This window comes from Electrophorus electricus, chromosome 8 (assembly GCF_041902795.1).
Source record: "Electrophorus electricus isolate QZ-2024a chromosome 8, ASM4190279v1, whole genome shotgun sequence".
In the NCBI taxonomy this organism is placed as follows: domain Eukaryota; kingdom Metazoa; phylum Chordata; class Actinopteri; order Gymnotiformes; family Gymnotidae; genus Electrophorus; species Electrophorus electricus.
The window spans coordinates 7519744-7541622 of NC_137504.1; the positions used below are offsets into that span (position 1 = coordinate 7519744).

Below are 21879 nucleotides of genomic sequence, written 5' to 3' on the forward strand. Positions count from 1 at the left end.
CTGTAAACCTGAGAGGGATCATTCAGGTTTGTGTCTGCTTCCCTTTATCTCTGTCATTATCAACAACTTATCTTCTGGATACGTGCCTACTGCATTCAAACCGCCAGGGTGGTACCAATCCTCAAGAAGGCCACACTTGACAGCTCCAGTATTACCAACTACAGACCAGTATCACTTCTCTCTTTCCTCTCAAAAGCCCTTGAGCGAGCAGTTTATAATCAATTGTCTCTTTTTCTCACCCAGAACCAGCTGCATGATCCCATTCAGTCTGGCTACAAACCGGCACATTCTACAGAAACAGCCCTTGTAGCGGTGACTGAGAAACTTCATGCCGCTAAAGCTGCCAAACAGTCATCTGTTTTTATTCTTCTAGACCTTTCAGCAGCCTTTGACACTGAACCACAACATTCCTCTCTCTGTTCTTTCCAGGCTTGGTGTGACTGGCTCTGCTTGGAGATGGTTTCAGTCCTATCTGGATGGACGGTCCTATCAGGTGACATGGAGAGGATCCACGTTTATTGACACATAATGCATACAATGATGGCACTCACAAATAACATAAACGGTTAAAATGATTACACGTAACACTGACATGAACACTAACAACGGCAACACGAACATATACGGTTAACAAGAATATACGTATGACTAACAAGACAAACAATGACCAATACCAAGGCACACCCCAACAGGGGTTTAAATATGCACAGACACAGCATTAAAGCAGGTGCAGGTGTGCGCTATCATGGGGGTGTGGTTACAAACAATACAAAGTGAGTTCCACTGCATGCGGCGGGCCATACCACGTGACCAATGGCAAGGGATGCGTTCCGTGACAAATTTCCTCGTCACTGAGCAGGAACACGATGACGAAATCATCATGTGTGTTCTCATACCGGCACTGACACTTGTATTCTATAGGACAAATAAAAGTGGTGGGAGGACACATCACTCAGGGGAACTGTTAGATGAGATACCATTATCTCTCACCTCTTGAGATCAGTTAAAAAGTTAACCAGCCAACATATTTATCCAGGATCAATATTATTGATGCTGGCTAATTTATCTGAGAAAATGTGAGGTTGGATGCAATTAAAATCTGCAGAGAAATTCTTTGCACTATCCAAGTGTTCCAAGGCCATGTTGAGTACAATTGGAGTGAATTTGCCTTGATTTGTTAAGCAGCAGCTCTGGAGGTACCACGATACATTGGATATGTGTTTTCATCTACAGGCTCTATGTAGCTCTGGAGGCATGGCATGGTTGGTGGAGCTAAATCATATTCCACCCACAAGATGTAGTCTAGAGAAGTAGCCTATATTCAGCTCAATGAATGTGGAGAAAAACAGTCTGAATTCTGGGGATGGGGTCCTCTGGTGGCCAGCTGCGTGTATCGTAGCTTCAACCTTCACACAAACAAAGTTCCCTAAACCGTTTAAATCGTAGTATGAATCTTACTTACTAGAATATGAATTCAATATTAATGAACTCTGTATTTAAATTTAAGTAATTATTGAGAATGAGTATGTTAAGAAAATGAGTAGAGGGTGTGTCTTTACTCTTTGGACAGCAGGTAGAACTGAATGCCTTATCTCTGTAATCATGTTGCTGTAACATGAGACCATAATGAGGGTGATAAATATGTAGTATACTCTTACCTTAATAGTCTTAGCCTACAAAAATAGCCTAATACCATTTTTGCACATATATTTTTTTCTCAGCGATAATTCATAAGGTGTGATTTTAGTTAGGTCTTTTCAGACCTTTGCCTTTACTCATGAGTGAGGGTAACATGTAAAAGCATTTTTAATGATTTGCCAGGCAGGTAGCCTTAATGTTTGCACTCAGGCTGCCTTATGATTGGATTCTTATAATCATATAGCATGAAGTTACCCATGTTACCTCATTTCTAAAATATTGCTGTGGATCCAACACCACAGCCACTAAAGCCACTAATGCTCCACTGAAGTGACATCATGTTAATACTTTAAAAGTGTATGTCTTGCACCATTACATTTGCTGAGACTTTGGAGTTGCACCTAGGTAAAGTAGTTGGAGTATTTCATTAGTGATATAAACCAAAGATAAAAGCATTTTAAACTAGTAACAAGTTAATCAAGTTGAACATGGTTTGCCTACCAATCCTCACAAGCTGTTATTTTACATATCAGCGCTATAAATGATGAAGCCCACAATCTAAAGTCATTCATCTCTGGGTAGGACAGGCAGGCAGCCCCAAAATCATTTATGACTTGAATATTGGCTGTATCTCATAGACAAACAGATTATTTTGTGATGAAAAAGAGCACACACACTCTGTTACTCAGCATGCAAAAGAGATATATATATATATATATATATATATATATATATATATATATATATATATATATATATATTTATTTTTTTTTTTTTTCAGAGGTGTTTCTTGTTTTGGCCTTTGACAATAATTTAGAATCGTATTGTGGAACTGTGAATTCAAATCAAATCGAATGGAGTGCCTAGAGAATCTCTAGGCTCTCCATTCGATTTGATTTGAATTCACAGTTTAATATGTTTAATATGTTTAAATTGGAATTTTAATGAATGGATGATAAATAGGATCATGGGGTTGCTAAATGTAATCAGTAGACTAAATTACACTGTTGACTGCCTGGGGTCTAAAAGTATGTGAAAGAAGGCTAAAAGATATATTCTCTCCTGTCTTTATCCCCTGGTCAAGGGTCTGCTGCCATCATTCCTACACTCTGATACTCCCCACACAGAACAGGAATGCTAGCTTTAAAACTCAGATAACAAGCTCCAAAATCTAATTTCCAGTTATTTTCTGTAGGAGACTGTAGTTGTTTTGAAAGCACATGTGTGCAGAGGAGCCATTTTCTGACCTGTTTCTTTTAGTATCCAAAAGGAATTTTCCTGTTGCTGTATCTGTTGCACTAATCTTAAAAATGCGACAATTACAAGGGTAAACGACCACTTTTGGCTTCGTAGTTCTTCTTATTTCTCCGTAAATAATGATTTTTTTCTCTGATGTGAAAGGCATTTTTTTTCTGGAGAAAACGGATAAAAATGGAACTGCGGTTACAAGGAAGGTAGCGAGAGTTATACCTATGAAGCGACTGCGTTAAATCCAATTTTACTTCTTCCGTACTTTTTGTCCTTTGTTACTGACCGTTTAGTGACGTATTGCATAAACAAGATGGCTACTTCCGAAAGCTTAGGGAACAGTGCTGCTATTTCAAAAGCGGATTACTTGAAACGCTACTTATCAAACGACGGAGATGTCCAAAAGTCAAAAGAAAAGAAACTTAGGAAAAAACGCATTAAGGCCACTGGGAGAGGGTATATTTCATTAATGTGATTAGACGTATCTAGCTAGCTAAATCAATTTCCCCGTGTTGCTAGGTTAGCTGGTTACAATTGGTAGTCAACTTGAAAGTATTGACATTGAAATAAGACGATGGAAAAACTGCTTTGCTGACAAAAAAAAAAAAACATTTGCAGGATGAAGATTGTTGATGATGACCTTGACTGGAGGCAACTGGCTGTAAATGAAGAGAAGGAGAACAAGGATGAAGATGACGAGGAAGCGCCTGTGGTAGTTAACGCCAATATTGATAGTTAACGCTAGATATCTACTATTAACGACATAGTCGTTAAGACAAATGCTTTGACATTTAGATACTAAGTGCCTCTAAACTAGTATTGGCTGCTTTATTTAAGATTTACTCTAATGGCCATCCTAAGTACAAGGCAGCTGAAATGCGTTTAGGAGAAACGTAAACTAAATCTCTGTCTTTAATATAAGGAAACTAATGCAACCGGTTTTGTTAGGTAAATTGTGTGTCGTGTGTATTTATTTAAATACTTTAAATGTTATTTGATCTTAAAGGTTGCAGAGGTGATAGATGAACGTCCAGATGAAATCAAGCAGTTAGAAGCATTTCGAACTAGTAGCAAGTGGAAAGTAATGGGAGGTGAGATATTAGAGACTTTTTGATTCTAAACCATAAACTGTTCAGGTTCTATTGGCAATGTGCATTTTATCATTTATATCCTACATCACAGATTATGATGTTGAATACGAAGAGTCCTATTTTTCGCAATCATTGAAAAGGTAATCTCCCCACACATATTAAAATGGATATCAAATCATCAGTCTGAGATCTAAATGTGAGATTCTGAACACCTCTCTTATTTTTGTAGCTCAGAAGTCAAGGGCAATAGAAGGGGCCAACGTGGTTCTCTTGAGAATTCTCCAGTGCGAAGAGCACGCCATGACTCCCCTGATCTTTCACCACAAAGGAGAGTTTGTCACAAGTCTCCAGATATTTCAGCCCCAAGAGACAAACCAGATCCAAAGCACAGGCGACATGACTCATCATCTCCTTCTCCTCCACGAACGAGTGCAAATAGCTTCCCTTCCAAAACAGAAAGGCATCTTAGAGGTGCATATTTTATGCTCCTTTATTTTTTCTTTCTCTTGACCATCACTGCCCTTAATCCTCTTTCTTCTAAACAAATGAATCCTTGGCAGATTCTTCTGAGAGAGAGAAATACAAGTCCTCTTCAGGTGGCCAAGTTCCAGACCCAGACCTCTCGCCACCCCGGAGGTGTGTCAGGCGGGGCTCAGACTCTGATCTGTCCCCACCCAGGAAAAGAGCTCAGGGGGGCAGAGGGTCTGATTCAGACCTGTCACCTCCCAGGAAGAAACGGCAGGGTGGCCATGGATCAGACTCTGACCTCTCCCCACCTCGCAGGGCATGCACTGTTGCAGCACAGGCAGTAAGTGATGTATGTGTTGTGGAGAGTAAGCAAACAGGAAGATTGGGAGAAGTTGTGACTTATAAAGACTAGCCACATTCTTTGGTGAACAAAGGTTTCTGGTATTTTGATTGTTGGGGTTTTTTTCCCTGTCATTTGTCACCTCTTATTTGTTGTTTGAAAACTGTGCTGTAATGTCTGCTTTTAGGGCCCTTGTATGTTATCTGGTGGGGCTGCTGGCCTGGTGTCTGTGGAAACATTGAGGAAAGAGCAGGAGGAAATCCGCAGAAAAGAAAAACACAACCAGCCCCTGGAAGGTCTCCACAATGAGCTTTATGTGGCTAGAGCATATTTACTTAATATTTATTCATATTTTTATCCTCATATTTGGTTTTAAAAAAGGCTCTTGTAATTTTTAACTATTGTTACTTGTTCCAGAGGCATCCCGTCATGCGGAGACTGTGTTCAGAGATAAGACTGGAAAGAAACGTGACTTGGAGTCCGAGCGCGCAGAGCAGAGCAGGAAAGCTGGAGAGAAGGCTGAGAAGGATGAGAAATATGCTCAGTGGGGTAAAGGGTATGGAATTCATTCACTATTGATGAAGTGCTTGGCATTGGTTGTACTCTCCAAGTCTTTAAAATAAGGACAAGGGTACTCTGGTTCACTGTTGTTCCTGCTTTTAACAGGTCACTTTGGTCGTGCCATAAAATGTCCTTTAAAAACACTGTACCCATTAAACAAACAGTTTCTTCATATTTTGAGTATGAAAACAAATAACTACAATTAAGCAATTCTCTTCGCCTTCTCTCTCTAACCCCCCCTCTCTCTTCCTCCTCCTCCTCTCTCTCTCAGACTGGCCCAGAGTCAGATGCAGCAGCAGAACGTGGTTGATGCAGTGCGGGAGGCTCAGAAGCCCTTGGCACGACACATTGATGATGAGGACCTGGACCGGATGCTAAGAGAGCAGGAGAGGGATGGAGACCCCATGGCTGCTCTACTGCGCAAAAAGAAGGAAAAGAGCTCTAAAACTAAAGAGGTCAAAGGTAAGATCTGGTGGGTGGTCTTTTCTTGGCACTAACAAGTGTGATTACATTAAGATTTAAGAAAAGTAAAATCCACTTCATAGATCAAGCTTGAGTCAATAATCCCAAGAAAATAGTTTTAATAAGCATGTACTTCTACTGTCTTTATTACTGTTTGTACACAACAGGCTCAGGAGCCCTCATATATCAGTGTATATGCATTGAGATTTTAAGTCATCTCAAATAAATTTATAAAATAAATTTATCAACAATAACGTGTATAAATACAAATGGCTAATATCAATTATGTTAAAGTGCAAAGAAAGTATGTTGAAAATGCAAAAATTAAATCCTGGAGATTAATCTTATTTAGTGTATTCTGTGTAATACCTGCCATTATAAATGAAGTAGAACCAATCTGTTGCTTCAGCCACAACAGAATGAAAAGCATTTCAAGAATGGTACCTCTTAGGTTACCTTCAAAACCCAAATATCTCTCAGTAATATTAGTTGCACTTTCCAAAATGCTGAAACTTTTATTCTTGCAGATTTTACCTACTTATCCTTGCATTATTCGTTTCTCTTTTTAAAGAGAGACCTCGTTACAGGGGTCCACCTCCACCCCCAAACCGTTTTAACATCATGCCTGGATACCGCTGGGATGGAGTGGACAGGTAGTGGAATTCCAAGCATCACGGCATCGTTCCATCATGTATATAAGAGATTTATTAATGTGCACAAATTAATAACATTTCCAAGAAATGTAACATATGCACAATGAGCAAAGCTGAGAAACTCTCTTATGGCCGACTTCTCCTGGGGTTTAGGTCCAATGGGTTCGAACAGAAGCGCTACAGCCGGATGGCTGATAAGAAAGCTGTGCAGGAGGAAGCATACAAGTGGAGTGTGGAAGACATGTAGACGTGCATTGAGACCCAATGGAATGTGGAAGACGTAAATGTGCATTGAGACCCCAAAGGACATTCCTACATACTGTTTTACTTCGGTTCACCAGCATGGCCCCCACTGTCTTAAAGGCATTTGAACGGACCAGTTGATGAAAATGTCCCTTTTTGTTATTATCATCTGGATAACACATAACAGAAAATAGATTTTGTGAGTTTTAAGGAGTTCAGTGCTTGTATATGAGTGTCAAATTTACCTTAGGAGAGTTATTAAATGTTATGTTTTCTAAAAGTATTGTGTTGATTTTTTTTTTAAACCAATGATTGTTTCATAGGATAATAATGAATGTCACTCGTAGTTAATATATAATAATAGTGGGTAACTCATAGCTGCACCAGGGTGTGCAGCTCGCACATTTGTTCAAATATTTCCCCTGTATGTCTTCTGGTCCCCTATAAGATATGAAGTGTGCATAGAGCGATATTTTTGCAAAGCATCAGAGATGAGTCTTGGCTCACTGCGCCTCCCAGGTAGCCCTTTCCCTCTGGAGCCACTGCTCGTCAGTGCTTCTGTGCCAGTGCTGGCCACATGTTTTCAAAGGATCGTCCATTACTGACCGGAGAGATGAGGGTTGAGGCCTTAACACAGTTATGACAGAAGGGCGCCAAACCAACCTTTAGTGCCTTTGGTATGTGTGAGCAAAAAAGATTAATTCAAAGGCCTAACAATGCTTTGGCATACCTTCCTGCTAGAGACATTGAGTGTAAGCGCTTCATTTTTAAACTGCTGTTCCCTAAGTTGAGCAGGAAAAATGCGTGAGTGTAGAGGGATGTCCCAGCCTGGGTAGGTCTCCATTTGTACTGTCCTAAAGTCAGTCCTAAGAAGCACAAAGGCAGTTTATTATTTTTATGATCACAATGAAAAATACAGATTGTATTTCCGGTAATGCGAGTGTATTCCTAGATATTAGCCTTCATTAGACAATGACATACTCTGATGATTTTTGCAAATTGAGCAGTATTTCAGCTTTTAGAGACATATTTATGTGGCAAATGAAATGATCATTTGAGCTTTTAACTAGTGGGCATTCTTGCCTTAGTGCAGGGTTAACAGCAAGGTTATCAGGGCAGGGCAGAGCTTGAAGTCTCCTCATTGAAATGCCTTGTGGTGGGAGGAAGTTCTGCTGGTAGTTTGTTTGGTAGTGCGGTAATGGTTTAGTAGTTTGTTCTTTTAGGGTCCTCGCATCATTTACTGAGGATTTTCTCATCAGCAGTGGAGCGCCATCTAAAGGCTGAGCTTGGTAAGCTTCTCTGTGTGTTGTTATAAAACTTCTGTCCCCTTGGATAAGTCACATTGAGTGAGTGAGGTATTTTGGAACATACACCTTACAAAACAACCTTTTTGTGCAACATAATTTAGAAATTTAATTTGGGGATAGTTTTAGTTTGTTTTACCCTCCAGGATTAGATTGCATTGTAACATCTTTGGCTCAGTCCTGGCAGAGGTTTTAGGGCCAAAGGCTATCTCTGTTGTTGTTACCATTTTCTCTCTCTTACCTGGGTAAAGCAATAAACCTTAAAGCAAAGACAAATTAAACAATTACAAATGAGCTTAGTGAAAGCACAACAGACTTAGAAGCTATAGGTCAATGCCAAGTGCATGCATTACCACAGTCTGAATGATAATGTATGCCATTTCAATATATTACCTGCAAGATCTGGAAGTTCCCCCACTTGTGGAAAGGCTTGTGGGTGTTTAGCCCTTTTGAGATGCAGCAAATTAACACAGAAATCATGACCGGTGCAAGGAGGCAGCCTCAGCTGTTTTGTGAGTTGGTGTTTTTGTGTGGCCATTACTGTCTTGGCATTGAGGAGAACAATAAGTACAATAGTACATGTTAAGTGTGTGAATGAGTGAGTAGTGTAATGCACAAGGTTTCCAAAGAAGCAAGAAGTTGACAGAGATTCATCAGTTATCAATTTTTATAGATATATACACAGAGAATAGTAATTGTAATTTTTGTCAGATCTTTTCAAGCTAAATTGGAATCCTTAAATTTCTAAATATGTGCATTTAATGTGACTACTAGAGAAGGATAGGGTGTTTTTATGTAGTCTATACCAAGTTTAGTGTAATGCAGATCATGCTTTTAATGAATAAATATGGAATGCTGAGAAGGCTGCTATGGTTTTTTACTGCTTAAAATCTTTAATATTGTGGAATTACTCATTTTCTCTTTGTCAGGTGATACCAGTAAGCTAATGTAGAATATTCATTAGCAATGAAATTTATAGCTTACCTTCAGCTTGATTCATTACATCTCTCAAACATCCATCCTGATTTATATTCTCTCTGTGTCTTACAGAGACAACCAATGTAGCAACTGTGTTTTTTAAAGACTCAACCTTCCTCAGTAGAAAACCACTGTGAACCTTAGTTAATGCTGGTTGCCATGGCTGCCCTATTCTTTTAGAGAGCCTGTTGGGTCAATGAATCGGCTCAGGAACAATAAGTCTCTCTGTGGTGAATGCCACTGGGGTCATGTGCCTGCGGTCTAACCGGCTTACTGGAATATAAGGTTCACTGTGTTCCTGCAGTCATGTAAGCAAGGACAGAGTACATAATATGTTTTAATATGAAATAATTTTACTGTAGTAATAATTTTAAATTACAGTGTTTTTAAATAATAAGGTGTTCTAGGTAACTGTCACTACATTTTAAAACAATGCCTTTTATTATGATAGGAATTTTAATATATATAGACATTTATTATTATTATTAGTAGTAGTAGTAGTAGTAGCAGTAGTAGTAGTAGTTACATTTATATTCTTCCTTTCTCAGAGTCAAGGATGCTTTACAGACAGATATCAGCTTTTACAATCACACACCGATGATAAGCAGCAGCCGATTTGTACACTGCATACTCTGAATTGGGAACCACAGCCCCCTGGGGGACACCTCTGGATAATATTTTGGCATATAAATGTTTTCCACCCTTTACTGCATTAAATGTTTAGAACTGTGATGCTGATTGTCTAAACTGCTATTAAAACAGACACACAATTTCTGTTTGTTCATGATTTTAATGAGAGCTGTGGTGCTAAAAATGCTTTAACAACAACATGTGAATAAAAAAGAAAGATAAGAAAAGAAAGAAAAATAAATCTGTAAACTGTGTAAATGTCTTGATAAAAAGCAAGATGGTCTGACACTGAAACCAAAATGTCATGTATTGTTTACTATTTACAACGGAAAGATGAGGAATCCGGTGAAGATGCTCTCCGCATCTCTGCTGATGATTTGGCTTAGTTTAGTGGGATGAACAGATACTCTGTCCCCCTGCTGCAGCTGCAGCAACACAGACCCTGAGGTCACCAACACTCCCTGAGAATGATCACAGAAACTCACCACTGTCTCCTCCTGCCTCCTGATACCTAGGCAGGCAGTCTGTGCAGCGGACACATGGAACACGAAATAATATATTCCAGCCAGCCTGGCCGTGAAATAACCCCCAGGTAACCTGTCACCCTCATCCTCAGAAGACAATGAGCCATCGAATTCTATGATTTTGTTCGTGTGATATGATACCTTGGGGGAAGTCTTTTTATAAGAGAAAAATGAACGCCTGTCCTTAGGGACCTCTCCAATAGCTCCTTTCTGCCCTTTCGGACCCTTTGGGCCTGGTGGGCCAGGCATCCCCTCACTCCCCCGCAGCCCGGGCCTGCCGGGGTATCCAGGCACACCTTGCTCACCTTTCTGCCCCCTAATCAGTTGTGTGTGTACACCTGCAAAAGTTCATTACATAATCAGGCACAGAGTAATGAGAATGCATTCACTGATTAATGAACATAACAGAAAACAGATGTTTTGTGTGAGTTTTATATTCACATTTAGGGTTTGAGACAGGTGCATGCAAATGATTCCAGTTTTATTTTACAATGTAGTTATAATTATATAATGGAATGGAATATACATTACCAGGGTCTCCCTTTTCCCCTTTTGGTCCATCTTTCCCATGGGCTCCATGAGCACCTGGGATTCCTGGCACCCCTGAGCCACATGTATCTGAAACAGAGGGGGTCACTATCCACAGCCAAATGCATACAGGTAGAAGGGCATGCACCAGCAAGGAAACCTGAAATCATATAAAATAAAATATATATAAATTATAAATATAAATAAAAAGCACTAAAATTGAATTTACATAACAATTTTTCAGTCATGTTAAACGTGTAAGTCATAAGCTCTACTCTTTCAGCCTGACTTTTAACATTTCCCTTGTAGCAGCCAATAATGAAATTTACAATGTGTCCTCAGAGAATTAAAACATCAAAATAATTTTCTTAAAGGAATAGAGACAAATCTTTCCGATCCATGACAGATATCTTACCATTTTTCAAGTTTTCTTTGCACCCTGTAAGTGACAGTCTTAGCTGTAGGAGTAAAAAATCACACTTTTCCCTCATTTCCCTTTCTTTCATTTCCCTTTTTCAAATGAAGAACAGTGTTTCACAACATAAATAAGGAAGTCCCAAAATGTTTATTCATCAGATATATTTTCTGCTCGACTGTAATATCTGGATTTTTTCTCTTTTGGTTGAGGTTGCAAGATCTTCAAACGGTATCCTGGACAGAGAATAATTCACATAATTAATGTAAACATAATGTTTATTTGCCTTATATCAGATTAGCAATACACAATAGAGATGAATTCAATTTGCTGAGGCAATTTTTTGTATTAAGCATAATGGATGCCCACTATGCATTAATTATTTCATCTGACATAACTAAAATCTTGTGAAATATTGCATTTTATACTTATATATACAGTACATATGTTCTATTTACAAAATATATATCCAATATGTAGGTTTCTGCCAAACATACTGAGACAAAACAACAGAAGAACTTTTATTTAGATTGATTTAGTATTTTATTAATGGAACAGAAAACAGAAATACAGTTAGGACAGCACATATGTTGGGCAGGGGGTTGGCTGTTTTTCAGCTCTGCTCATATTCTTTGAAACACTTAGCAAAATGTCAGTGCGCATAAATCAAGAAACCAGAGAAGACACTGTTTCCTTTATTTTTAGCTGCATACATGCCATTCATGTTGTTTGTCTCCAACCAGACTTTTTCGTTCTGCTTGAGGTGTACTGCAAATCCACCAGAGCTCACTTGATAGTGGTTTGATGAGCTTTGAATGTGATCACAGAAGGTAGCTTTTTTCTGCCCATTTACCATTAGCATAACACAAAGGCTCTTTTGAAAAGAAGTTGTGTGGAATGCAAAATAGTAAGTGCCAGGGATATAACACACAAATTTACCCTCACTAACATTGAAATGTCCTTCAATATTTGTGATGGCATTTAGGAACATTATTGGAGTGCTGGAAGTTGGGTTGTCAATGGTCTCACGAGAGACACAAAAAGCAGAACGAGGTTTGGAGTCACTGGGGTCTCCTCGGTCTCCTGGTGGGCCTTGTGGTCCTGGTGGGCCAGGGTCCCCCGAACTACCCCTCTTTCCTGCACTGCCTTGAATTCCAGGATCACCCCTATCTCCTTTTGCCCCATCCTTGTTCAATTTTACAGTGATTCCTGTTGAGACAAATATACCAATTCTTTGCAATTTGCTTTCCAAAATCATACTATTTAATTGAACGTCTCTGTGAGTTTTATTGCAATGTTCATTACATTTAAACACCAAAAACATTACAATCTTTGCAGTAACTGCATGAGTATTAACTAGAGCAGTGTATCACTTACCTGGAGCTCCTTTCTCACCCTTCATACCATCTCTCCCATCACGTCCAGGAATCCCAGGAAGTCCAGGAATACCTGGCACTCCCTGTGTCCCTGCTGGGCAGGTGTCTTGAGCAGCCACATGATGGAGAAATACCACCAGCAACGCTCCGATAATGAGTCTACAGCTAAGCATTGCAGTTCTGGCGAGTGTGGATATACTTGACCAGCACCGCTACTGCAGTCAGCAGCAAAGGAGGGTTCAGAATCAAATGGGATTGCTTTTGGCCAATCAAATGAAATGTCCTGTGCGTTCCTCTTTTAATGCTACACTGCAACAGTGCACCACACAAACCTACTACTGTAACCATGTATTTCTAATGTAATAATTTCTGTTAGAAACATTTTTTTAATAGTTTAGGTTGGTTAATTTGTTCTTATACTACTGATTATAGTACTGATTATCATAATAAACCTAATGACAAACCAACTAATCACATTTTACATTTTTGACTTTGTGACAGTGTCTCCAGGAGTAAAATATGACAATTGGCATTGTCTAAACTTTTCCTCATCTCAGTTCAAAAGTAGGCAATTATATTTGCTGCTCATGTAAACTGCATATTTAGGGTTAATGTTTTGCTTTTTCATTTCTATATTACCAGTTTTCTCCTTTGCCAATATTATTTCAGATATAGCTTGATATCTTCATGGTGTACAAAAATAAACAACTCATATTTCCAGAATGTTTTATTGAGAAATATGTATTACAACTGAAATATCAATTTGAGCTGAAAAAAAGCTAAGCAATATGTATCAAGTTAGGCAGTAGAAAAGTAGAAATGTCAGTAGAAAAGCCCTGAACTGTACTATAATCTTGTACACTTGCTTTGAAATACAGCAACTGCTTATTTACATCACTCTTTAACAAAGATCAGAAAGCCATTGAATACAGCTGACATTTCACTTTTTGTGGTCATTCTGTTGTAGTCGCGAGTGTCCTTCCAGGGCTCTATCCATACCTTATTTCCTTTGGCAAGCTCAAGCACAGCACCACCAGACACAACCTGTGGTGCTCCAGGCCGGTTAAAGTCACAAAACAACAGGTCTACAGGAGAATTGCCATCACTGTTTAATTTAAGACACAGATTTCCCTCAGAGACAGCGTGGAACACAAAATAGTACACGCCTGGAACCCTGCATGTAAAATATCCTGTTGCAAGGCTGAAGTCTTCATTGACATTAACATGTTGTTTATCAAAGGTCACTGGACTATGGGTTCTTGGGTTCTCCTTCTTGGTGCGCACGACAGAGAAGGCTGCCTTGCTTTTGGCAGTGACTCCAAAACTTCCTCCACTGATTCCAGTAGGCCCTGCAGGACCAACAGGCCCCGATGGCCCGAGTAGCCCCTCGTAGCCCTTTACACCGAGCTCTCCTATAAGACCCCGCTCACCCTGATCTCCTTTAAGACCATCTAAAACATCCTTACTCAGCTCCACCTGCAAACCTAAGAGAATATACCTTTATGAGTATATTTATAATTAAACCCAATTCAACAAATACAGTCATTTCAAATCGCTACAAGCTTAAAACGCCTGTACAACATACCTGGTTCTCCTTTCTCTCCCTTTTGTCCTGGCCAGCCATCTCTCCCAGAAACTCCAGACTGTCCTGGTTTTCCATCTTGCACCTGACATCTATCCTGACAGAGACTAAAAGGGAAAACTACAGCCACCCAGATAACTAGAAACAGGTGGTCTGACAACTGCATTCTGTGTAATCTAAACACAAAGAGCCACAAAAAAATTAAAATAAAATAACCACAGTGTCATAGACCATTACCAGTGTTCAATTTAATATAATTCAGCAATGAATATTCACAAAATTCACATTTTGTCAGTTTGTCTATAAGTAATACAAAATTAGATCGTTGCTTCAAACTTACCAGTATATCTGTGAGGATTTAATGACAATTTTAGACTTCACCTCCCTCCGCTTGACTTGAGAGAAATATTTTTTGGTTATAGCAATGGGGTATAACGGCCAGCTGTTTCAATTCCCCATCAAAGTAGGAACAACATAAAAGGTAAAAGTGCAAATACATGCAGAAAATCTGCTTCTGCTTTTCCAATGCTGTTTTTCAAAGTCAGCAAATTTGACTTGTTTGCATCAATATATTATGCAAAAAAAAAAACAGTACTGAAACAAGTAATAGAACATCACAAAGAATATGAATTACCATTAGTGTAACAAGTACATTTAAATAAAAATCCAGTCTTGAGGGGGTCCAGCACACTTTGGTTCACTCATTACACGCACCTGCTTCATTAACAGGTTTAGCAGGTGGATTAAAACCATGCAAATCTCCAAACTGTGTGGGACTCCAGGACTACAGTTGGGCAACCCTTCCTTACACAATTTGTGATATTACACAGAATTACCATAACGTAATAACAACTAACTACCATAAAACCAAGAGAAAGAGTGAATTGTTTATGTTAATTTCAGTTTTATTAATCAAGAACACAGCACAAGGTAATTGAAGTTTCATTGTGTGAGTTTAGCAACAGGAGTCATGAGTAACAGTTCAAATGTTATTTATTTTTGATAAACATGGAGATAAGACTCTGGCCCCTCTTTTCCTTTTTCTGGCTTTCATAGGCAATCAGACGTACAGGTTCTGTTCTGTTCTCTATCTGATAGTAAGGGCAGACCTTAAGATGCTCAGATACTGGAGGAAACTTGTCAAAGCACCAGTTTTCCACAGGGGAGAACAAGTTGCTGAACTGCCATACCTAGAGAAATTTAAACATCTGTTAGTACAACATCTTGATGAATATCCCACACTATGACAGTCACAACTAAAGCTAACTAAAATCATGCATCTTACTATTGTTTTTCGGTGAAATCTGACCTTTTGTCTGGATCTCCAGCACCATCTACCATGAGAGAAGATCTTCTTCTCCCACTTCAGAGAGACCATGCCCTTTTCTTGCAGCAATGTGCTACACACCTCTCTCATCAGCCTTGACACCAGAGCCAGCTGGGATAGAGTGAAGCTGTCCAGAAACCCTGCAATATGGACGAGAACCTCAAAGGGCAACTTGCTCAAAGCGTCCATGTTGGGCACCCACTTCCTTTCCGAGCTCACTGTTCTCACACCTTCAAAGAGAATGGAAGACACCTCAGGTCTAAGAGTGAGTGTGCTCAGATCCTTATTGTAAGAGATCATGGCTCTGTGCTTGGAGGGCCGGAGGCGTCTCTGGCTGAAGGTGCAGCCCAAATAAGCTAGAGGGCACCTCTCCTCAAACCACCCATTCAGGCAGGTCTGGATATCTGAGTGAACATTCTTGAAGTGATAAGGAAACTCATCGCGTCTGAAGGAATGGCCACAGAGGTACGTAAATGCAGAGCTTGATTTATTGTGCCTATTGGTGACACTCTCAGTTTGAATTTGGACGTGGAGTTTGAAAGTGCTGTCTGCTGTGATGTCTGCCAGAGTGGCATTTGCTTTAAAAGGAGCAGTGTAAAAGTCATAAGTCTGAGTTCCCTTGTCTACAAAAAGTGCATCTGTAGAGCTAGACTCTGCAATCAGGTGTCCTCTGAGTTCTTTCTCCAAAGAACACAAAAGGGTTGCTTGAACTTCATCCCATTTTGGCATTTCATTCCTTTCAATGTCTGATGTGTCAACAGCTTTACTAACTCTTTTGTAATGCATGGGATTGCGAATATGACCTGGCCTTGCCATGAAGCTGGTGGGGACTTTAAATGTCCGCACAGTCTTAATCTTCATGGGCTCCACATATCCATATACAAATTTCTTATTTGGACGTGTATCACAAGCAAACAAAGATTTTGCTATCAGAAACTTGTCCTCATCCATTTCGTATGGATTGAACTTTGGTATGTCATTGGGTATGAATAATTCCTCAGGTTGTTTCAGGAGCTCCTCCTTAAAGACCTCCAGCTTGCTTGGATTTGTTTGGGGTTGCAGGTCTGTACTGGGGTTGCCACTACTGGAGTTAAGGTTTTTGCCTAATGCTTTAACAGTGTGCTTGCAACCACTAAGCTCCATGCTGAACATTTTCTCCCACACATCATACTTCGCAAGACCTGTAATATTAGTGTCCCTAGCTAATGCTTCCCTCTCTTCCTGAGTTAACCCTCCCTCCTGAATGTCACTGGTGGATGTACAGATTTCCTGCACACCATCTAACATCCCTCCAATAGCTCCCTCCATCTCCTGAGTTACTAATTTCTCCTCCACCTTTTCAATAAGCTCAGGGAAAAGAACCTTCATTCTGAGGGAGTGAAACAGGTGGTTCTGGTCCCGGATGGCCATGGACAGGTCTAGTGGCTCCTGAGTGTAGTTCTCCTTTAGAATGTTCTGGTAGAACTTAGGAGGCTCAGTCTCTTCAATAGGCCAGCGGTTCCACTCCATCGAGCAGCACACCACACTAGCAGGACACACCTCCAGGTGTTTAGCCAGCCTGGAGCGAGACATGGTGAAAGGGCAGCCATAGCAGGAGTTGAGGCAGGGCACCTTCTCATTAGGACACAGCAGTGTGTGCTCACTCTCTTTGCACATGTGAAAGGAGGCACCGCAGAGCAAACGGCAATTTATGATCATGCATGACACAGAGACCTCTGGAGGAGCTCTGCAGCGCCGGCTGTAACAGCTTTCACAGTGCCTGTGAAGCCTGCATGATGGAGTCCTTTGCCTTCTCTAGGGTAATTGTCAAAAAAAAACACATAAAAAAACCACATTTGAAACACATTTCTGAATATATTTCGTATGCCATTTTAACCTGTTCCAAGACTGGGATATTTAACCTTACCATATCTGTGAATTAATATTATTGGCACAGAACTTGAATTCCAATAATCTGAAATGGATTCTTAGCATTTTTAACTGAGAACCAGCTCAAACTTCATTGCATGGAATTATACACATTTAACCTCTTTCAGATATTTTTCCCACGTTTGGATAAAAATGAAAAATATTTGGTGACATACCCAACTGACCATCATTCTATGTAAATCATCCACACTGCTTAGAGTGCATACTTAAAACACACACACCAAAATACATATACACAGTACATAACACAATACAAAATATCCACTATTAGGTTAACAGGTCAAAGAAAACATAGCTTATTGGATTTAGGCACACAGGTAAAATACAGGTTGTCTTACCCGCATTTTGTTAATGTGTTTGATGTCTTGCTGGGTATCCAACTTAGTCACTTTAAGACTGTGTGTTCATATGTCAGCAGTGGGTCTAAAAGTTAAAAATAGAGAGACCCTGGCATGGTGGTGGAATAGTGTGACAAGGTCTCTGAAACACAGAGTCTGATTACAGGTCAGTAAGGGTCAGTTGCTCCAAATTACAAGGTCTCCATTTCTGTGTCGGTGTTTTCAAACACAGCTCAGTTTCACCTGAAGTGACGTTCAGCACAGTGCATGTTTCTTTTAGTTGATGGAGTCATTGCAGAGCAGAATGTGAAACACAGTGTAACAAATGCATTGAATGACAATAATATATTTAACTGTCATCATTATTTCACACACATTCTGTTTAGACAATGCATGTACTGGTAAATATATTTCATTTTTAGTATATTGAGAATAATAAGACTAATACACATACCATTTCATTTCACTGGAAATAGAACTCAACTGAACCTACTAAAAAGCAATGGAATTTATGCCTTACATTGCACTGCTACTAAACATAATTACAATACAGCACAGCCCTCTTGAAATATTACTTTTTATCTTTATTTATCTTTAGAATTTGTTTTAAGACATCCTTTAATTACCATTTTAGGGAAGCATAGATCTCATAGTGCATTTAGGTTTCATACAGAAGATTGATGGCAAAATTTATCCTGCTGAAAAGGATTGCGGGCATTTCTATACATTTTCATTTAATATGCTGTTATAAACACACTCTGGGGGAAAAAATGATTTAGTATTAACCACAATATTATCTCCGTCCCTTGAACAGTGTCATCAGGCTTTGCTGCTTCTGAGAACTTTTGCTTTCCTGCATGCTGGTCAGGGCAAAGGGTTTTGTTTTGGGCTCCATTTGGTAGTAGGGACAGTGCTTTAGATGCTCAGCCATGGGAGGAGTGTCACCAAAACACCAGCTGTTCACTCTGCTGAACAAACTGCTGAATTCCCAAACCTCAGAAAGAGTGACAGAGCAATAATGAAGGGGGAGAGGAAGAGAGAGAGAGAGAGAGAGAGGGAGGGAGGGAGGGAGGGAGGGAGGGAGGGAGGGAGGTGTGAAAGAACCAATGTTAGGAATCAATTATTTGTCATCACTGAAAAAAATAATACATCGAAGTATGTGACTGTGTATTTCGATAGTTAGCAATGGTAGTGAACAAAAATAACAAAACTGGCAAAGACAATTTACCTCTGAATATCCACACACATTTTAGTACTCCCTAGCGGATACATTTTTATAGCACAGCATTTCAAACATATCCTCCTAATGCCAGACATACAATTCAGTATATACACCATCATTACAGAATGTTATGTTAGTCTTAGCAAGTGTCTCATGCTTTACGCATGTGGCTAGTATGTATCATTTAGTCATGTATGTTCTGAATCCACACCTATCATAACATTACTTACTATAGAAGACTTCCATCGGGCTCTACCATGGGAGTAGAATTTCTTCCTCCACTTTAAACCAACCATTCCCCTCTCCTGAAGGAGAGTGGCACTAACTTCTCGGAACAGTCGAGAGACCAGAGATAGCTGGGAGAGAGAGAAGCTATCTAGGTACCTGGCAATATGGCGTAGAACCTCAAAAGGAAGATTACTAAGGCAATCCTCACATCTAACTGTGCTGTTCTGTGTGGGGACCATTTGAGAATCATTCAAGAGAGATGTGGTAATTTCAGGACTGAGGGTGAAAATACTGAGGTCTTGGTTGTAGGAGACTGTGGCTCTGTGTGTGGAGGGTTGCAGGCGTCTCTGGCTGAAGGTACAGCCCAGATAAGACAGTGGACACCTCTCTTCAAACCACCCATTCAAACAGGACTGGATATCTGAATGAACATTCTTGAAATGAGAGGCAAACTCATCCCGTCTGAAGAAATGTCCACACAGGAACGTAAATGCAGAAGTGTTTTTGTTGTGTCTCAGGGTTACAATCTCTGTATCCATCTGGAGATAAAGCATCAAATCCCTTTCTGTTGTAATATCAGCCAGCGTGGAGTTATACTTGAAGGGAGCCATGCTAAAGTTATAAGTCTGAGTTGCAATGTCAATGTAAAGTCCGTCTGTTGCCACCTTCTCGCTAATCTTGTGTCCTCTTATCTCCAATTCGGCAGAGCACAGTAAGGTTGCAAACATCTCATCCATCTTCTGCATGTCTTCCTCAGGCACACCCAAATCAGACGTGTCCACACTCTTATGCTTGGTGAGTGCCTGGTTAGAGGGATCTTTCAGCTGGATCCGCTTGTGCTTGTAACTAGTGGGAACATTAAATGAACGCAGGGTTTGAACTGGTATAGGCTCTAGGCTTCCGTAAACGAAATCTTTCTCTCTGGGTGTGCATGCTTCTATCTGGCCAAAAGTGAGAAGCATGCGTCCATGGTGAACTATATACATGTTGTATTCCCTTGGATTTACTTCTTGACCAAGTCTCTCTAAGACCCCTTCCTGCCAGGGAGCAAGGCCAGTTTTAGAAATGTCTGGTTGGATGGTGTCTCCTCTCTGTCCAACTTTCACTGGCTCCATAGAACTTTCTTCTTGCTCAGAGACAGCTGGGTTTTTAGAACCCTTAGATTGTGTGTTTTTGTCTTTCTTTTCTCCTGTTTTTGAACTGGCTTTCTGCACCTGCAGACAACCCCCTCTCTCCATGCTAAACATCTTCTCAAACAGGTCATATTTCTCTTTATTTACAATGAGGTTCTGGGAACCCTTTTCAACATGTTCTTCTTTTGCAGCTATAAGGGGGCTATTTATGAAGGTTTCATCTCCCATACTATCTGCAGACTCACCATTAACATTAACTTCCCAACCAACTGCCTCGTCTGTCTCTGATGGAATAGGTACCTCTGGCTCCTCCATTAACTCAGGAAATAAGCTCCTCATTTTCAGCCTTCCACATAGATGCTTCTGATCTCTGAGAGCCATGGAGAGGTCCAGAGATTGCTGCCCATGTGTCTCTTTCATGAGGTTAATATTTAGAGGGGATTTTATGTCCTCAGTGGGCCAGCGGTTCCATTCCACCGAGCAGCACACCACACTAGCAGGACACACCTCCAGGTGTTTGGCCAGCCTGGAGCGAGACATGGTGAAAGGGCAGCCATAGCAGGAGTTGAGGCAGGGCACCTTCTCATTAGGACACAGCAGTGTGTGCTCACTCTCTTTGCACATGTGAAAGGAAGCACCGCAGAGCAAACGGCAGTTGATGAGCATGCATGACACAGAGACCTCTGGAGGAGCTCTGCAGTGCCGGCTGTAACAGCTCTCACAGTGCCTGTGAAGCCTTGGAGCGGTCCTCCTGTATCTGCTCTGGAATGGAAAAGCAAAGCAGAATAGAAATTAATTTATCTGTCAAGGGGCTTTAAGACCTTATGAGCTTCACAGACAACTCATTCCATTGCTGTTTTATCCTTTCAAAAATCTTTTTTATTTTCAAAATATTAATATATTATTGTTAGAGCAAATTTACAATTTTTAAGGTAAAACATCTGCAATATATTTGTATATCGATAATTTTATTTTTTATTTAAATAAGGAAAGGCAATAAACATACCATATGTGGCTCTGTGAGGAAAAAAATATATATATTCAGCAGTTCCTTAAAACAGAGAATAGTTTGTTAGTACTGGAAACATTTGGTTTATTGTTCTGTTTGTCTTGTCTACGGACAAGACATATATTAAAAATAACTAAAAACATAGCATACAGCCTAAGACACAAAGAAGACTCCAGTAAGGAGAAAAGGCTTTTTTACAGTGTAGTAATTCAGGGATTAACAAAGGCAAATCTGTATGAAATAGGAGAGAAGATACGCTACCTTTAAAAGAGTCCAAGTCTTAAGACCTCTCCCAACAGTGTGCCTTCCAAATGTTCCCCCCCCCCCCCCCCCCCAAGAGCAGAATTGGAAGTCAAGATAAAAATAGTCCCTTCTACTTAATGTACTGTTACTTGACCTCCGACTGTCAAAGGCTAACACAAAATCTAAAAATCGTAGTAGCAAGTATTTAATCTCTGTAAATTCATAAATATCAATCCGTTAACATTTTAACTGTTACTCTCATATATCCAAGGCTGGATATGGGATAAATGTTCTGCAAGTAATACACTAGATGGCAGTCGATCCTCTATAGTAAATGAAAGCCGAAAGAGGTTTGTACAATTATTATACTAATAGTTAGGCCTCCGACTATCATAATCAGCGCGTTTAT

At 40.0% G+C, this 21879-nt stretch overlaps 5 protein-coding genes across 16 annotated transcripts; 1 reads left to right on the forward strand and 4 right to left on the reverse strand.

Moving 5' to 3' along the window:
- Window positions 1–443: 443 nt before the first annotated feature.
- Window positions 444–6984, forward strand: bud13 (BUD13 homolog). 4 transcript variants are annotated; one of them, XM_081719631.1, is made up of 11 exons: window positions 444–493; window positions 3505–3598; window positions 3893–3977; window positions 4069–4117; window positions 4207–4448; window positions 4538–4785; window positions 4973–5081; window positions 5203–5341; window positions 5618–5808; window positions 6380–6461; window positions 6615–6984. In XM_081719631.1, the coding sequence occupies exons 1-11, from the start codon at window positions 477–479 to the stop codon at window positions 6706–6708; spliced, it is 1350 nt and encodes a 449-aa protein (XP_081575757.1). In that variant the 5' UTR covers window positions 444–476; the 3' UTR covers window positions 6709–6984. The 4 variants fall into 4 exon arrangements, 3 of the variants coding, with proteins under 3 accessions (XP_081575757.1, XP_026859570.2, XP_026859561.2); XM_027003769.3 differs by lacking the exon at window positions 444–493 and adding an exon at window positions 3181–3342 and having other exon boundaries at window positions 6380–6499; XM_027003760.3 differs by lacking the exon at window positions 444–493 and adding an exon at window positions 3182–3342.
- A 150-nt stretch (window positions 6985–7134) lies between these two features.
- LOC118241504 (uncharacterized) lies at window positions 7135–9158 on the reverse strand. Of its 6 annotated transcripts, none has more exons than XM_081719636.1 (6): window positions 8993–9158; window positions 8402–8548; window positions 8250–8267; window positions 7788–8031; window positions 7435–7570; window positions 7135–7331 (listed from the first exon to the last, which is right to left on the reverse strand). In XM_081719636.1, exons 1-6 carry the CDS (start codon window positions 9006–9008, stop codon window positions 7254–7256), a joined length of 639 nt encoding a protein of 212 aa, XP_081575762.1. In that variant the 5' UTR covers window positions 9009–9158; the 3' UTR covers window positions 7135–7253. The 6 variants fall into 6 exon arrangements, 5 of the variants coding, with proteins under 5 accessions (XP_081575762.1, XP_081575760.1, XP_081575758.1 ...); XM_081719634.1 differs by having other exon boundaries at window positions 7135–7305; window positions 8148–8267; XM_081719632.1 differs by having other exon boundaries at window positions 8148–8267.
- A 598-nt stretch (window positions 9159–9756) lies between these two features.
- Window positions 9757–11202, reverse strand: c1qb (complement component 1, q subcomponent, B chain). Its single transcript, XM_027005024.3, has 3 exons — window positions 11084–11202; window positions 10672–10828; window positions 9757–10478 (listed from the first exon to the last, which is right to left on the reverse strand). Exons 1-3 carry the CDS (start codon window positions 11084–11086, stop codon window positions 9937–9939), a joined length of 702 nt encoding a protein of 233 aa, XP_026860825.2. The 5' UTR covers window positions 11087–11202; the 3' UTR covers window positions 9757–9936.
- A 397-nt stretch (window positions 11203–11599) lies between these two features.
- c1qa (complement component 1, q subcomponent, A chain) lies at window positions 11600–14516 on the reverse strand. Its single transcript, XM_081719018.1, has 6 exons — window positions 14382–14516; window positions 14045–14217; window positions 13358–13943; window positions 13115–13142; window positions 12461–12671; window positions 11600–12292 (listed from the first exon to the last, which is right to left on the reverse strand). Exons 2-6 carry the CDS (start codon window positions 14205–14207, stop codon window positions 11736–11738), a joined length of 1545 nt encoding a protein of 514 aa, XP_081575144.1. The 5' UTR covers window positions 14208–14217; window positions 14382–14516; the 3' UTR covers window positions 11600–11735.
- Window positions 14517–14623: 107 nt separating this feature from the next.
- fbxo40.2 (F-box protein 40, tandem duplicate 2) lies at window positions 14624–21535 on the reverse strand. Of its 4 annotated transcripts, none has more exons than XR_014124974.1 (5): window positions 21489–21535; window positions 21225–21269; window positions 19088–20980; window positions 17636–18629; window positions 15374–15508 (listed from the first exon to the last, which is right to left on the reverse strand). XR_014124974.1 is itself a non-coding variant. In XM_081719630.1 (3 exons), the coding sequence occupies exons 1-3, from the start codon at window positions 17639–17641 to the stop codon at window positions 15031–15033; spliced, it is 2019 nt and encodes a 672-aa protein (XP_081575756.1). In that variant the 5' UTR covers window positions 17642–18428; the 3' UTR covers window positions 14624–15030. The 4 variants fall into 4 exon arrangements, 1 of the variants encoding a protein (XP_081575756.1); XR_014124973.1 differs by having other exon boundaries at window positions 15459–15598; XR_014124975.1 differs by having other exon boundaries at window positions 15459–15598; window positions 19088–20975; window positions 21489–21527.
- Window positions 21536–21879: the final 344 nt, after the last annotated feature.

Coding starts and splice junctions, on each gene's coding strand:
- c1qa (XM_081719018.1), bottom strand. CDS start 14,207: ATGCAGTTGTCAGACCACCTGTTTCTAGTTATCTGGGTGGCTGTAGTT. Junction 13,944..14,044: donor GGGAGAGAAAGGAGAACCAG/GTATGTTGTACA, acceptor ATATTCTCTTAG/GTTTGCAGGTGGAGCTGAGT. Junction 12,672..13,114: donor CTATATCTGAAATAATATTG/GCAAAGGAGAAA, acceptor TGACTGCAGTAG/CGGTGCTGGTCAAGTATATC.
- LOC118241504 (XM_081719632.1), bottom strand. Junction 7,571..7,787: donor GCTGTTAACCCTGCACTAAG/GCAAGAATGCCC, acceptor TGTGCTTCTTAG/GACTGACTTTAGGACAGTAC. Junction 7,332..7,434: donor TCAATGTCTCTAGCAGGAAG/GTATGCCAAAGC, acceptor AACTGTGTTAAG/GCCTCAACCCTCATCTCTCC.
- bud13 (XM_027003760.3), top strand. CDS start 3,200: ATGGCTACTTCCGAAAGCTTAGGGAACAGTGCTGCTATTTCAAAAGCG. Junction 3,343..3,504: donor ATTAAGGCCACTGGGAGAGG/GTATATTTCATT, acceptor AAACATTTGCAG/GATGAAGATTGTTGATGATG. Junction 5,809..6,379: donor TAAAACTAAAGAGGTCAAAG/GTAAGATCTGGT, acceptor CTCTTTTTAAAG/AGAGACCTCGTTACAGGGGT.
- c1qb (XM_027005024.3), bottom strand. Junction 10,479..10,671: donor AGGGGAAAAGGGAGACCCTG/GTAATGTATATT, acceptor GAACTTTTGCAG/GTGTACACACACAACTGATT.
- fbxo40.2 (XM_081719630.1), bottom strand. Junction 15,232..15,350: donor GCTGGAGATCCAGACAAAAG/GTCAGATTTCAC, acceptor AAATTTCTCTAG/GTATGGCAGTTCAGCAACTT.